Here is a 17,575-nt window from a genome sequence, read left to right on the forward strand (position 1 = left end):
AGGCCCTTTCTGTTTTGGCTATTTCTTCTTTTTGCCAGGGGAGGCTGGGCTTTGATCTTCCTCCTAGTGCTTTTCAGTGGCACTGGGATGACAGGTGTTAGCTACTGCACCTCACAGTCTTATGGAATCTCATAAATTTTTATGCTTGGGTTGGCTTTAGCCTGAGATCTTCAGATCTCTACCTCCCAAGTAATTAACATTATATTCTTAAGCCATGGCACATGGCTTTTAATCATATTCCCACTTAAAAAAAAAACCAAAGGGTTAGAGATTTGTAGATACATGACCACACTTTAAACAAAATCGTTATATTTAATAAGACACAGCATCATAAACACACAATTTGATGTGCTTTGATTTATAATCCTGTGATTCCTGTTGATCTTTCATAAAAACAATCAGCACAGCATTAGGAACTGGCACTATCAGTTATTTAAAAATCACAGACAATCTGCATTTGATAACTCATTTTCCAATGTCCATTTGCAGAGTACCTCTTGAGAATAAAAGGCAGTGAGCTGACAGCTCTGGGGGACCTAGCAAGGGAAGATGGCACAGGGCATGGAAAAGTTGAGGTGAGAGAGCACAGAACACATAATGTTTGTTTTTCCTCTCCTGAGGCATTGTAAAAATATGTAACTTGAAGGACTGATCAAGTAGGCTTTTGAAATAAACAAATGTAGTCAGGGTTTTAAAGTGAGAAATATACAAAGATCCAAGCTCCCTGTGTAAGTTCTAAAACACAGCCTTTAGAAAAGATACCCATCTTAAAATGGTTTATGGAATTTTCTTCTGGGTGTGTATGTGTGTGGCAGAATAGATTTATGCTTAAATTTTTTGAGAACTGCTCACTGATAAAGCCATTATAGTAATTGCACTGGGTCTGTTTATTAATTTGTCACAATTAAGTCAATAAGAGCTTTACTAATGTCCTATTACTTGATTAGTTTTGAAAGTGATTATCTTAAGAACTCGACTTAATTGGAAGCCTCTCAATTTACAAGGTACATTAAACTCTCAGTTGCATCTTAAGATTATTCAACATATACAGGTCAATTACCAGTAATCACTGTTTGGTACAAATGTTCCATAAGGATGGCAGTATGACATGACAAAGAGGGATATAGTGAGACTTAATTAATAATGCTGGGCTTCAATTGACATTTTCAGGATAAAGGGTAGCATTGGCATTTATAGTCTTCCTAAAATGGGAGCTACTACTGAAACCAACATAAAGGAACACTAACAACTCTCCACCTTACAGATGAAGATAATTTGTCATGATTGCTAAATCACCCAATTGCACTGCCTGTACTCACAGCCAGCTGCACATTAATTTCCAGATTCGTAAATTACAATTAATTCTTAGTATTGCTTTATCACTTTTCCTTCTCTAGTTAATAAGAGACTGCAGTCAATTATTGTTCATCCCATTTTTCAGAACAGATCAACTACAGCTATTACTGCACAGGCAGGAAGCAAGAATGGCTAATGCACCATGGACACTGTAAGGCCTTAAAAAATGATTGGCTCTCATCGAAGTACTTTATAGTGACCTTCCAACTTCTACTCAAAGGCTCTATGTATTTCCTAGAATATTTACAATGATTAGCAATTAGCAGGGCTGATAAAAATGCTTGGATAGCTGGACTGATTTTTCAAATATCTATTCAAACTACTCCATAAACTTTTAAATTTTATTAATGAGCTATTTGAAAGGTTTGCCTCACACTAACAACATAACCTTGTCTTGAAATCAATCCCAGGAAAATTGACTGCTGGATCATTAAAAACCTGAGGAAGTCAGTTCCTTGAAAAGATTATACCTTTGCTAGCTTGCCAAGGCAGTGTATGAATTTATGCGTTCTGAATTGTCCCCTCGTCTAAGTCCAGTACACAGGATAAATTTTTAGTTGCAAAGGCTGATTGGCTACCAACTGTGAACAGAGTGAATAAAATACTAGGTCTATGCATTCAAAAAAGTTTTGAGTTTGTTACATTAGAATAGCTATAATTGTCCTTATATAAAATTTCCTGGTGAGTTAAGGGCTTAAACAGTAGGGGAAAGTAGAGGTCACACTTAATAATGTAATGCCTTAGACTGTGTAGTAAGGTTCCGCTTACCTAAATTGAAGGGTAAGGAAAGCCCTGAAACAAACTTCCCACATGTAGAAAGTTGTATTTTCAGGGATTTAAACCTTCTTGAGATACAGTGTCATTAAACTGTGTACATAGCACCTTGGATAAACTTCTTTACTTAGTTACTCATATGTTGCAATTCAGCCTTAAAAATGTAGGGCCTTCTGGAAAAGGGGGGAGGGGGAACCATTTACAGATACCTAGTCCATGGATGAGACCAACTATACCACTGGAGTCTTTTGTTGATTTTCTGCTCTTGCCTTACCAGAAGCACAGCAGGGGTCTTTGCAGATGGGAATTCAGGTAATAGGGAGGTGGGATGCAGAAGAAATGAGGACTGCCAGAACTTGCTGGTCTGTGGCTTCCTCCAAAGAATAAGGGAAACTTTAAAAATACATTTACCTGGGTGTTAATTTCAAAAATGACCAGAGAGGTAGGAAGAAAGGAAGCAGGCTTCCTGAGGCTCTCAAAATTCCTAAGGCCTCACAAGGTTTAACTAAGAACATCAAAACATCCTTTGTTCAGAACTGCCTGTTCCTTGTTTCTCTATAAAGGAAGCTATGTACACAGTTCATTTAAGTTAAATGCTGCTACCCTTATTGTCTACTTGCAATAAATAAATACTGTTAGTATGGCCAAGCTGGAGTGGCTGGCAGAGACATAATAATCCAAAAGTTGGTGAAAGGATTAAATATTCTCAGAAGGCCTTTGTTCCTTCTTACCTTGGAAGTATCTTTGCCTCTGCTTTGGCTCTTATAATGGCCTTAGATATAGGACCACATCCTCAGTTGTTTATAATAAAACCACCTTGCCTAAAGCCACAAGGATGGCTTTATGGAAATGGCTTTGCTTTTTATGTTTCCCTGAAGTTAATTAAAAATGTATTTCCTTTTTTTAATTTGTTAGGATGTCTCACCGTTTCTTTTTCAGTTTCATTGGGTTAAAAAAATACAAGAGGAAAATGGACATGAGAACTTCTTCTTGGGAAATTAATGATTGGAATTAGTTGCTTTACAAAAGAAGCAATAAGGTAATTAGAGTTAGTGGAAGTTTTGCATAATTAGTAACAAAATTATATTAATGACAGAAATATATATTGTGCGTCTTTGTTGCCCCTCCCTCAAAACAGTGGAATTGGCTGCCTGGCTGAGCAACTTGAGGTAGAAGAATGTAAAGATGGCTCAATCATCTCTTGTGACAATGGTTCTTGAAGTCTTGTCTTAGGGATTCAAGGAATTAGTAACAATAATAATAATTATATATAAACATGCAATACGTACATATAAATGTATATATATATGTATATATACACACAACATTAAATTTTAGTTATTTTTAAAGCACTGGAAAGGTTGGAAAATCACTGACACAAAGTGACCACAGCAAATAGACACAATATAAGTAGCATAGTTTAATAATTAGGAAATAGGTCTATTTGGATGTTACAGCAGAACCTATTGTTTTAAAAGACTGGGCTTTTACCATATTAATTAGGCACCAGTTAGCATGCTAGAGGTGGGAAAAGAATGTAATATTTGATTGCCTCAGATTTCTTTTACATCTTATACACAAAACACTGTAATTTCTAGAAGAGACAATTCATCAATATGATTTTCATTAAAACATTCAGTTTTTATCCTATATATGCTAGATCCAAAATAAATTAAAAATATTGAAAACTTGAATGTGGAGTCAACATCAACTTCTAAAGACCACCTAGAGACACTTCTTCACTTATCTAGTCACTTCTACCAACATCATCTCTCTTTCTGGCTTAGGGAAACAAGAGTTGAGCCTTAAGACTGGGTAAGGAATAGCAATCTTAAGCTCCATATTCTCTGTCTTAATTTTTATGTGGGCTCATTGACTCGATCTACTTCGAACCAAATTAATAAAGGTTGATTAATATGAGAAACACACACAAGAATTATTAATCTTATATGTACATGATGATCACATGACAGCCAAGTCCAACACAGTGATAAAGCAAGACACTTTTGTACTTTTTAGAGATCAGTAAATTTATGAAGGAATGACAAGATAAATGCATTTGCAGTAGGGTGGTCAATTTTCTAGGGGGGTCAGTAAGAGATACCTGGGGACAGAAGAAGAAGCTAGTGGAAAAGAGGGGTTATTCAAGTTTATTTGGGTCCATTACAGCCCCAGTTACCAGCGTCTGGTGATTAAGTTATAGTCTTTGTACAGGGGAGGATGCTTCTCCTAAAAGAAATCATTATAACCTGCTACATGTAGAAGACAGGTCAAACAAATGGTGTGCAGTTAACAGCTCCTGAGGTGATTTCAGCTTGAAATGATCAATATACCAATTCAGCATATTTTGAGATGGCACATCTTTAACTGCTTCATTTTCACACATTTATATGTACCATTTAAATTCAACTATTGTGAACAAGGCCCTAAATTAAGAATGACCCCAATGTGCATTTCTCTCACAGTACTCTGCAATGCTACTTTAATGTATTAGTTAATTAATTAGATTTCCACAGAAGCCTTGTGAGGGTTATCAGGCTAGATGTTATTATTGCTATTACTGTATTATTGTAGATATACTAATGGGAAGAGAAATTCAGTGAAGTAAGATAAATTACCCAAGTCTGAAATCTTTCGTGACAATGTCAATAAACAGCAGCTTTAACCAGAGTGATGTAACAGTGGTAATGACTACTTTATATTGCCCTAGATTAATTTTACTTTGCAACATTGCTCATTGTAAAGTCATTCTTTGTGTTTTCCTTCCTTCTAAAAGGAAAACAAAAACAAAACCTTTAAATGGCTGAAATACTCACTACTAGAGTCAAATAGTCCAGGAAAAGGGTATATAAAGAAAAAATCCTGGTCCCTATACATTATAATCAGTTATCTTGCTTCAGGTTTAGGAACACTTAGTGGTCTTCAAATAACATCAAGATTAAGCCAAGGACCTGCTAATCCCATTCACTAATTAAAGGAGAAGTTAATTTGCATGAAAGTAATATATTCATGTAAAGGGATGAACCATGAGCTGAAGTTTTTTGTTTTTTGTTTTTTTGGTTTTTTTTTTGCCAGTTCTGGGGCTTGGCACTCAGGGCCTGAGCACTGTCCCTGGCTACCTCTTGAGCCACACCACCACTTCTGGCTTTTTTTGTGTATGTGATGCTGAGCAATCGAACCGAGGGCTTCATGCATGCTAGGCAAGCACTCTACCACTAAGCCAGATGAAGGTTGTTTTTAATCTTAGAAGTGTCTGGGAATGAAGAGAAAGAAAATCAATCCTGAAAATAGGTAACTCAGCACATAGCCTTTCTGTCACTAAGTCATTTCCACTTACCATAAAAATCCTCTCACTTACACAAATTCATTGATAAGGTCATTGAGACAGGAGTTCAACCATTTTCCTGATCAGCAGTTTATTTTTATAAAACCTAATTTCCTTCTAACTCTCAACTCCTGAATATTGGTGTTGTGAGCAGAACCAAATCACGATGGGGGCAGTAATAATATTCTAATGCCTGATACAAATAACTCTGTGATACTACTGTTAAAATCCTAAATGATGCTTATTTGTCTTCTGAGGAGCACAAATGGCCAAATGACTTGAAATAGACGAAAGACAGAGAAACCCAATATAACAAAACATCCAATCAGGTGAGGAATGGTGACTCATGCCTACAGTCCTAGTTACTCAGGAAGCAGAGGAAGATGAGATTGGAAGATTGTGGTTAAAGGCCAACCCAAGCAAAAACTTGTAAGATTCCATCCCAGTGAATAAAACTAGGTGTAGTGACAGACCTGCCCTCCTGCTACATGGGCAGTATAAATAGGAGGATCACAGTCTAAGCAGGTCTGTGCATAAATATAAAACGTATCTCAGAGAGATAAAGGATGCATGATTTCTCCCATATGTTGGATGTAATTTATAAACATCTATAAAAATATATACAAGGTCACATGCACACACATACACACACACACACACACACACACACACACACATACACACAAACATATTGACTAAAGTATGGGACACTCAAGGGAGAAATGAATGGTGTAACTCCTTATAGTTGAATAAAATGAATACCAGGAGGGTAAAATCTGTTGTCATGAGTAAGGGAGGTTTAGGAAAAGGATGAAAGACAAATAGAGTAAGGGAGGGTGGTTGAATGCAGTCATAATAGTCAATGTAAATATATGAAGGTAGAACCAGGTGATTTGAGGGGATAGGTGGAGTTGGGAGAGATTAGGGAGAATGATGGAAGGGGTAATATTACTCAAGATGCACTGTGCTTATAAATTATATTTTCAATTAAAATTCCTTTGTACAACTACCTAGAGATAATAAAAGGATTTAAAAGAGAAAGAAAATGTAGCAGAGCATTTGAACAGAAAAAACATAACTAAAACATAAAAAAGCAGGGTCTATGGCTCAAGTGGTTCAGCACCTGCCGAGAAAGCACAAACCCAGAGTTCAAACTACCCTACTGCCAATTCCCTCCTTCCAAGTTCACATCCAATTAGGGGACAGAGAATTCATTAAAAAAGGTTAGTTTAAAATGTACTTTATTATGAATAAAATCCTACTTCTCTTTTTACTTTCTGAAATTGAAAAACATGTCTTGAGTCCTTAACAGATCCATGAAACATATAAATAAAACATAAACTCTAAGATGAAGCAGATTTTATGCTCAGGCTTATATCACCACTACAGAACATTTTTAGGATAATTAAGCAATATTTTTGCTTCTTAGAATACTAGCAAGATCATTAAATCAGTTTGATCTGCTTATGCCCAGAAAATGTTTATTGATATTTTTAATATTATCCCTCTGATGTTCAAGTATAGATTTGTATTCTGATTCATTTTAAAACATAATACACTTCTTTCAAATCTGAAATTAGATATTTTGAAAGATGGTTTGCAAGTTTAATAATGTAGAAATTTATGTGTCAACCGTCAAATATAGGGAAAAGTCAGGAAAGTATGTTAAAGATATTTAAACTATTAAACTGTCCCAGTTTGTATCTATTACAACCAACCAAGAACATTTTAACGCTAACCAACACTTTAATTTCAGCATTTTATACCACCAGAATTATCAAACTCAATACAAGGGGGCTATCACCTCTTGCTAAAATATACATAGCACATGGTTCACATAAGTAATGTCTGGGGACTAAGAGAAAGAAAATCATGAGAAAACATCAAGCTATGTCTGTACTATTCCTTAGTTAAGGCTCTGTTTCAGATAAAGGGATTTCCACCTTAATTATAATAAGAATTGCAATGTAAACAATGACAATATGCATTTTTCATAGATAATTAGAATAGTCTGCAAATAAAGCTTTACCAAGCAGAAAATAAAACCAGGCAAGGGAGTTGTACCTCATTCATTACCTGGTTGGCTAATGAGAGCTTGCATGGTGATCAACCAGGTGCCAGTGTATCTTTTGATGGTGCACAATAAAAGCCTACAGTGTGGACAGTTCCACTGAGTTAATCTAACCACTAGGCATGTGTCAGTTCAGAAAAATCCACAAAAAGAAATGTGATAAAATAATATACAGCTAAAACAAACTCATTTATCAAGAAGGACAGAATAATTATTAGGAATGCTCAGACTGCATGTCTTGTGATAGAAATGAATAATGGGAACATTAACTACATTATTTAAGCTAAGAACACATTTGAGAAACCTGAAAAACTAATAGAAGTCTACACCTAGGCTTAAGCTAGTCCTGACAATATGATTTTTCTGCTGGAAGTCGGAGAAAAAAAAATCATTGGTCCTCTTACTAATAGTAGTGATATGATCAGAAATCAAACTTTGACATTTTTACATTAGAAAAATTGAGCTATATCCAAATGTAATCTCCTAGGAAGGCTGTATTTTTTGATCAGCGGAGGTGTTACATAATGGGGGGGGGGGAGTCCTCATTTATGACAGCATTGGTGAGCAAGCATGTTTGTCTGTAACACCTAGGTCATCAAATAACTACTCACTATTAAGTCACAATTCCAACTTCTTAAAACCTACATAGCATCTCTAGAATTGGGAATTTCTTAGAGAGGTGGCAGGAAAGGCAAGTTTTTCTCTTGGTGGATTCTGGGACAGATCTTCTAAGGCAGCACACAAATAAATTATTTAGGCTCTCTGTATATTTTCTAATGTAGCATTATGTATATTTATACATAGGTGCTCTATATATTTGCAGCTTATATAAATACTGAAGTCCAATCCATCTTATTGGTAATTTTGTCTCCAAATATATGAACTTTCTGATTCAAAAATACCACTGACTTTAAATTCAACCCAGTATTATCTTTCCTCTTCCTCCATTTGTTAATTGCATGCATATAATATAATGCATAGCATGTATAATTTTGTTTTACCAACAAGGCTGTGAGTTTCTTGAGAGAAAGAGCTTTCTTGCTACATTCTGAATAAAGTGAAGAAAAATAGAAAAGCTTCCAACTTAGAAGGGAACCATCCTCTCAGCAGGGACTCAAATAAATGCTTATTTTCAACCAAGAAATAGTAAAGAAACCATTTATTTTTAGACAACAACCTGACAACTAGAGGAATTTGAACGGATAAGACCAGCAAGTTCATATTTATGTTAACATATAGATGTACTCAAAGAGTAGCACTCACAATTAGTTTTGAAATAGGAAAGAGCAGATGATATTTCAGCTAGCCTGTTCAATGCCTCTCCAATCACAATGCTTGTTTCAAAGCAAGTCAAGAGTGAATACATTTCTATTTTTAAAAGTGTCCCCAGTCCCACCTCCCATCCTCTATGAACATTCTCTTATTTTGAGAAGGCAATTAAGAAAACAGGATTTGCCAGACAAATTTTCTCCTCCTCTTTGAAACTTTCACTAGTGACAGCCTTCATTATTAGAGAAATACTCCATGCCCATATTCTCCTATTCCGTGAGTCTTACCATGAAAATACAGAGTGTATGGTTCAGCAACTCATCTTGAAAATCAAAACTATAGACAAGAATTAAAATCAATTCTGTAGGTAAGAATAAAAATTAATACTACAGATAAGAAAGAAATACAGGACGAGTGGATATTATAACCAATAAATATAGAGGATGGGGCAAAATGATAGGATTTTTTGGGGGGGTGTAACTATTAATTTTGGCAATACTTATTTACAAATTTGGGTATGTTACTGCTATTTGGTAAGCTGGAAGGAAAGTCGATAAAACATATAATAAAAACAGTGCCAATTTCCAGGAAGAAATTGAAAGTGTTCCTATAAAATGCCAAATAATTACATAATTTCTACTAGTGTACTATGAAAACACCACATAATACATAGTTGAAAATGATCATTATTTTTCTTCTGACATAATTATTCTACTCTTTGAAATTAAACACAAATTCGAATTGAAAAAAAATAAGATATAATGAAAATGAATGCTACAGTTGCTTTCTCAATAGGCGTGGGTACACATCATCAATTAATAAGCAAATATTCTTTTTTGTACTTAAAAATATTCCATAGTACACTAGGAAAAGTTCACTTGGCAGTAAGAAATAAGCATTTTGGGGCTGGGAATATGACCTAATGGCAAGAGTGCTTGCTTTGTATACATGAAGTCCTGGGTTCGATTCCTTAGCACCATATATATAGAAAATGGCCAGAAGTGGTGCTGTGGCTCAAGTGGCAGAGTGCTAGCCTTGAGCAAAAAGAAGCCAGGAACAGTGCTCAGGCCCTGAGTCCAAGCACCAGGACTGGCAAAAAAGAAAAGAAATAAGCATTTAGTAAAAGTACAATTATCATAGTCTTATGCTTATTCCAAGGGAGACCAGAATGAAATGATATCACCATTTCACAATAACTAAATTGATTTATGCAAAGGAGTGGGCCCACATAAGAACTTTTGTGCCAGCCGGCCTCCCAGTTTAGAGCTAAGCTTGGAGAGTTTAAATGATAGCTCCAAAAACAAATCTTAAGTTGCTATAAAAACTTTAAAAACAGGCATTTGAGAACCAATTAGTTTAGTGTTTTGCTATGACCATAATAGTATCATTATTTTCTCAACTAGAAAGTGTGGGAAAATTGTATGTAATGTTTTTGTGACCAGAAATTATCTTGGGTAAGAGAGCAATATCTTGGTCAGAATGCTACCTATAAATACACAGTCTGAAGATATGGGTGGTAAAGGAGAAGGCCTATGTGAGCCAAATAGGAAAACTCAGAAACCTCCAAAAAACATCCAAGCCATGATCAGCAGACTCAGCCCTGCCTTAAAACCTTGTAGTACATGCAGAGGTCTGCAAGCATATAAAGAAAGCCTTGGAAGCCTGACTGGAAGAATAGATCCTGAGCCATTCTATTATACAACATAATTAGTTCAATTTAACATGGCCCAGTGGTATAACTCTCTTTACTCCTCTGCATCAATACCTTTAGCCATCCCCCGATATGCACACCCATAGGTACAGGGTGATTTCAAGGTAAAGGTGTATAGCAGACAAAGAAAAACAAAGCAAGGGCATTCCACAAATTTATTTATTAAAGGAAAAAAGAAACCAAAGAACCATCAATTTCTATGATTTTTTTAAGATTAATTTTAGGACAGAATGTCACTAAAATCAGTAGGAAGAAAAACCTTACCTATGCTTTTGTTGTTTCTCAAAGAAGAAAGGCATTTCATCTGTGGGCACGCATATAAACATCTAAGCATATATTCTAGCTCTCCTATTTATTTCCTGAATGATGTTAGGCAACTTACTTAATCTCTCTGTGACTATAGTTTCCTAAGAATAAAATGAAGATAACAACAATAATGACCTTATTGATGAGGTGTTGTGAGAGTAAATGCAGTAATATGGAAAAAGAACCTTTACATCATATAGATGAACATGATAACTATAACCAGCCTCATCATTATTGAAAAAAATGCCCATATAACAATCACATTTTTGTGTGCTGGTCCTGGAGCCTGTACTCAGTGTCTGGTGTTGTCCCTGAACTTCTGTGCTCAAGGCACAGAAGTGGTATTCTACCACTCGAGCTACATCTCCACTTCCAGATTTTTGATGCTTAATTGGAGGAAGAGTCTCATGGACTTTCCTGCTTAGGTTGGCTTTGAAGAGTGATCCTCAAATCTCAGATTCCTATGTAACTAGGATTATGAGACTGAACCACTGGTGCCTGGCTCCATAAATAATTTATCAGGAGAAAGGAGTTAAGAAGGAAGCCTAATACAAAATTTTATTAGTGAAATGCTTAAGCTATTATGAAGACTCAAACATTTCCCTGGGAAAACACTAGAAAATTAATTCACCTTACATTTTTTAAAATATTAAGTCTACATTCTCAGACTCCAGGATACAGGATTTCTTCACTAAGCATGGAGGGGAAGGTTGAGATAGTTCTAGGCCAATGGAACAGTTTCCTTGTTTCTAACAACTATGGGCAGGGAAGGTAGTGCTTTCAGCTCCTCTTCTGGGGGCTCTGAGCAATTCAAGTGTTCTCTGTCTGCAGTCACTCCAGTAGTTTACCTCATAGGAAATTGCTTCTTTGGAAGTGAAACATTTTTTTTTGGTACAAATTAGAAGATAATGGGATTCTCCTGGTATTTATAGGGAGGAATGCTACCACTGATTTTTAACATCATCATGAAATAGTAAAAACCTCAGGTCCTATCTGATTTGTATGTCTATTGGATCATACTAGCCCAGGAAAGGGACCCATTTAAAACTATGGGACACTGAAAAGCTAGTTCCTTAAGACAGGATAGATTCTCAAGACTTCCAATAGGTCAGTCACTGGCTTCACATCAGCATTATCCATCTAATGTGTACTTGTTAGGACATAATCTTGAAAATTTCACCTTAAAATATGTTGTTGAAAATGAAGAGTTTTACCTTTTCATATTCAGCAATGCCCAAGGTATTCCAGAGGGAGTATGAAATGCAGGTAGCAATTTTACCCCAAGTTCCACTGCTTTCTTTCGAAATATCTGAAAAGTTAAACAGTTAAGTAAGCTATGGTTGCAAGAAAAATAAAATTGCTCTATACTATTATCTCACATTTACCACTCTTCTTGTAAATGTCTTTATCTGAATAATAAAAGTGTATTCATCAAATTACCTACCAAGTAATAATTGGTACATGGACCATTATGCTGTGGGCAATCTTGGTTGCAATTTAGAATCAAATGGGAGATTCCACTCCCTACATTTTAATTTCTATTGTTCTGGGCTCCAGGGTTAGTCTTTTAAATGGTTCACAGGCAATATAGGTGATTTCAATGTGCACATCAGGGGGAGCACCATTATTATTGGAGAAGAAGTCTTGGACTGAGAACAAGATGTTGCCTTATCCCTATCCATAAGTCAGAGCATTGTTATTTATTAGGGCACAAGGGAACATGTTTTACAAAGACATATTCTCAGTTTTGTGCTGATATTAAGTATAGGTGAGATGAGAAAAGAAGGGTGTGGTGGTGAAAACAGTATGTGTACATAAAGGCTTACAACACAGTTAAAATGAGCACTAGAGACTAAATGTTAGAGGTGTTCAGATGGATTAAGCAAAGCTCTACAAGGAGACAGATTCAGGTGAGCAGTATACGCAGTGTTGAACTAGGATTAATAATAGTGCAGGGGACAGAGGACCAGGAAGATCAGTCAGAGCACAGATGAAGGGACATAGCCCTGAAGATGGGTACTTATCTGATTAAATAGAGAATACCAGTAAAAACAAACAAACAAAAAAATGGATGGGCAGCCACAGCTTGGGCTCACCTCATGGAGAGTCAGATATGCAAGGTTAAGAATTTCATTCTGAAAACACGAAAGATGGTGCTGCCACAGTAGGAAGCACCCCGCTGACTCGCTCCAACTGAATAGCGAGCTAGGAACTCCAGCACCCAACACCCCATCAAGAACCCAGCAAAACCAGCAGTGAGAAGAAGTGGAGAAACACAGGAAAACAGAAAGGAGCAAAAAAGAAGGGCCGAAAATCTACATGGAGCCCGAGAATCTCCGGGGTACCCTTCCCCCACCAGCCAACCCTGGCCTGAACAGGGCCAGGCTGGGAAAGGGGACCCGGCGATCGGCAGACCGACTGCCGAAAACTCACACCAGGAGCGCAGAGTCCAGACAGCAGGACTCCACAGACACCAGGGAGAGCGCGGACCAAGACACACCGCAACGGTGGCGATGGGAAGGTTGGGTCCACACGGCCGGGAACGGGCGTGAATGGCTGGGGAACCAAGCGGCACAGAAGGGGAGAGCCGGGGACGCCACCATGACCTTTTGCCACACCACAGCACTCCACCCCTGAAGGACCAATGGTGGCGTGGGACACACACACAATCCAGGACCAGTGAGAACCCCATTACCTCCTCCCTCAACAGGAGACCAGCTATCAGAGACCCAAACCCTACAAAGAAGCTAGATCTCCCTCCCTCCCCCTCCCGACTCCGAGGGAACAAAGAACCCCCAAATCAGGCGGGAAGGTCCCATCAGGCTCTGGGAAGACACAGGAGTTAGCAAGGGAAGGGTGGAGCAGCGCCAAGGCCGCTGAGGAGTCTGAACTGGTTGCACCGGCCCCGCCCCCTTCCCAACAGGGGCCCGGGGACCACAGGCAGTGCAAGCCCCACCGAAGTGCCTGGACCTTGCAGACTTTTACAACTAAAGTCACAGGCGCTGGTGGGCAATACCAGCACAGCAGGAACGCCTGGGCCTGATCATGCGCTCCCCTCGCAGCAGAGGCGCAGTCTGAGGGTGCTAACCCGCGCCCAGACAGTTGACCCCATTGGGGGACCACACATATTGCCCCCCACAGCAGACTAGCGGGAGGGCGCAAGTACAACCCAACAACCCGGGGCTTGCACTGGTAGGCGTACCCCACTCAGGTGGGCGGGGACACAGCGGCAGCGCCTGCTGTAATGGGCGCACAGCGCACAGGTGGCGGGGCCCCCAGCGACAGTGCCCACTCTGGTAGGCACGCCTGCACAGGAGGACAGAACTCTCCATCGGCCCATGCCCACTCAGTTCAGCGCATTTCGCACAAGTGGGTGGGCCGCCCCTCAACAACACCGGCCCCGGAGCGGTCCTCACAGGAAGGCGAACCGCCTGAGAGGTAAGCTCCTTTGACCAAGATACAGAGTGGAAAAAAGAACCAAAGAAGAGATAAGCCTCCACGCCACGCTAAATTACTGACCAGCAAACCCCCAACAGGGGCACGCTAGGGTCAGCACAGCACGGCGGCAGGACACTGTCCCGTGGAGAAAAACACAGAACCTACCGGCCCCCAAGTGCAGGGAGAGTGACCAACTCAGCAACAACCGAGAAGGTCACGCTCACCCATTGGGAAGCAAGGTGCAACAGCCAAACCCAAACCCAGAGCAAGGACACCAGGACACAAGGCTCCCACTGACGGACCAACACAAAACCAAACCAGGGAAGCTACCCACAGATGTCCAGATGCGCAAATCACAAAGAAATATAACAGTTCATCGAAGGACAAGCCAACTCGCCAGTTCCAAAAGCAGCACGACTGAAGAGGAGATGGAGAATAAAAAAGCAAATGAGGCCATGTTAACAGAAATGATGGAAAGCGTCAGAAACGAAATCAGAAAACAATTCCAGGAGTTTAGAGTGGAAGTCTTGAAGGACATCCAGGAAGCCAAGAAAGAAATGGAAGCAAAAATGGATACAATGCAAACCTTTGTTAAAGAAGACCTTAGCATCCTGAGAAGTGAAATGCAAGAAAAAAATAAATTTAAAATACAACTATTTAAAGGCAGAAATTTCCACGATCAGAGCTGATCTGACAACCATAAATAGCTCCCTGACATCCATAAACTCTGCAATTGAATCCACAGCACAAAGAATTGACCATATGGAATCCAGAATCTCTCTCTTGGACGATGATGCAACCGACAAGAACCAGAAAATTACCACACTCCAAGAAACGGTGAAGTATAAGGGCAGACTAATCCAGGAACTAGTGGACAAAGACAAGAGATATAATCTGCGCATAATTGTAATAGAAGAAGGAACCGAATACCAGAGCAGAGGGCTTCATCATATTTTCAATAAAGTTATTGCAGAAAACTTCCCCAATCTCACAAGGGACCCCATCCAGGTAACCGAAGTCTATAGGACACCAAGCAGGCCAGACCCCAGAAAAGCCACGCCAAGGCACATAGTATTCAAGACTTCAGATCTAAAGAATAAAGAGCAAATTCTGAATGCAGCAAAAGCAAAGAAAGAAATTTACTACAATGGGAAGAGGATCCAAATAACAGCAGACTTCTCCACACAAACCTACCAAGCGCGAAGACAGTGGAAGAACACCATCCAAGTTCTACAGGCCAACAACTAGCAACCTAGATAAAATATCCAGCAAAATTGGAGTTCACATTCGAGGGGAAAACCAGATCTTTCCATAGCAAAGAGGATCTAAAGGAGTATGTGAATAAAAAACCAGCCCTACAGCAAATTCTAAGAGGGGAAGCCCACCCAACACAAACTGTACAGGACACACAGACAGAAACAGAAAGAAACTACAATAGCCAGAGCCCAACAGAAAGAGTAGCTCACTAAAGACAAGAAAAAAAAAAAAAAAGAGGAAAAAACAGCCCAACAAGAAAATGGAAGGAGAAAAAACACTCTTATCCTTGATCTCTTTGATTATAAATGATGGTATAAACTCTCCAATAAAGAGGAGCAGACTGGCAGAATGGATCCACAAACAAAAAGTTGCCATCTGTTGTCTACAAGAGACCCACCTTACAGTCAGGGACAAAAACAGGCTCCGAAAGAAAGGATGGAGCAAGATCTTCCAAGCAAACGCACCTACCAAAATGGCAGGTGTAGCCATCCTGATCTCAGACAAGCTGGACTTTTCGTTAAAATCAACTCAAAAAGACAAAGAAGGACACTACATTTTAATACAAGGAAAAATCCTGTTCACGGTGATAAATGTATACTCACTGAACAAAAGAGGCCCTACATATGTCAAGCAAATTCTCACAGAACTACAGAACAAGATAGACACAAACACAATCATAGTGGGAGACTTTAATACCCCACTCTCTCCCAAGAGACAGATCCAACACCCAGAGGATCAGCAAGGGAGCTGAGGACCTAAGTAATACCATATCCCAAATGGATCTGACAGATCTATACAGAATATTCCACCCTACGGAGACCCAATATACCTTCTTCTCAGCAGCCCATGGATTATACTCCAAAATAGACCATTACATCACAAAGAAACCTATGGGACACAGCTAAGGCAGTACTGAGGGGAAAGATCATTGCCCTCAGCACTCACATTAAAAGAATGGAAGCAGAGCAGGTGAATAACCTCACAATGAAACTAAAACAAATGGAGAAACAAGAAATGATCAAATCTAAAATGACTAGGAGGAGAGAGATCACAAAGATTAAAGAAGAGATAAATCTGATTGAAAATAGAAAGACCATTCAACAAATAAATAAGACTAAAAGCTGGTTCTTTGAGAAAATAAATAAAATTGACAGACCCCTCGCAAGACTTACAAAAAAAAAAAAAAAGAAGAGACGAGACTCATATACGTAAAATCAGGGAATCCACAGGAAAAATTACAACAAGTACACACGATATTCAAACAATCATAAGTAGCTATTTCCAGAAGCTCTACTCAGTAAAAAACAATAATTTTACAGAAATGGATAAATTCTTAGAGAAGTATAAACTGCCCAAACTGAACCAAGAAGAAATAAATCAACTAAATAAACCAATAACTTACAGTGGGATACAGGGGGTAATCAAGAACCTCCCAACAAAGAAAAGCCCAGGCCCAGATGGATTCACCAATGAATTCTATAAAACCTTTAGTGAGGAGCTAATACCAATATTCCTCAAACTCTTCGGTGAAATAGAAACAGAGGGAGAAATCCCAAACTCATCTATGAAGCTAATATCATACTCATTCCCAAACCAGGCAAAGACCCAACAAAAAAAGAGAACTACAGACCAATATCACTAATAAACACAGACACAAAGCTCCTCAATAAAATATGAGCTAACAGGATCCAGAAACTGATGAAGACAATTATACATCATGACCAAGTAGGCTTTATCCCACAGTCACAAGGATGGTTCAACATCCGTAAATCAATCAATGTAATTCAACACATAAACAGAACTAAAATCAAGAATCACGTTGTTATCTCAGTCAATGCTGAAAAAGCCTTTGACAAAAATGCAACATCCATACTTATTAAAAGCTCTGGAGAAAACAGGAATAGATGGAACATTCCTCAAAACAATGAAAGCCATATACAACAGACCAATTGCTAACATCATTTTAAATGGAGAGAAACTTAAATCATTCTCCCTAAACTCAGGAACAAGACAAGGATGCCCACTCTCCCCACTTCTTTTCAACATCGTGCTGGAATCCCTAGCCATA

General features: G+C 38.6%; 1 protein-coding gene across 2 annotated transcripts in view; it reads right to left on the reverse strand.

Annotated features, from left to right (window-relative positions):
• The window catches only part of Man1a1 (mannosidase alpha class 1A member 1), a 165,574-nt gene that overhangs the window by 50,278 nt on the left and 97,721 nt on the right, over positions 1 to 17,575 (reverse strand). For both annotated transcript variants that reach the window (XM_048353993.1, XM_048353994.1), the window contains exon 6: positions 12,027 to 12,121. In XM_048353993.1, coding sequence (XP_048209950.1) covers positions 12,027 to 12,121 — 95 coding nt within the window. The remainder of the gene's footprint in view (positions 1 to 12,026; positions 12,122 to 17,575) is intronic.

The sequence above is a fragment of the Perognathus longimembris genome, chromosome 9 (assembly GCF_023159225.1).
Source record: "Perognathus longimembris pacificus isolate PPM17 chromosome 9, ASM2315922v1, whole genome shotgun sequence".
Lineage (NCBI taxonomy): Eukaryota > Metazoa > Chordata > Mammalia > Rodentia > Heteromyidae > Perognathus > Perognathus longimembris.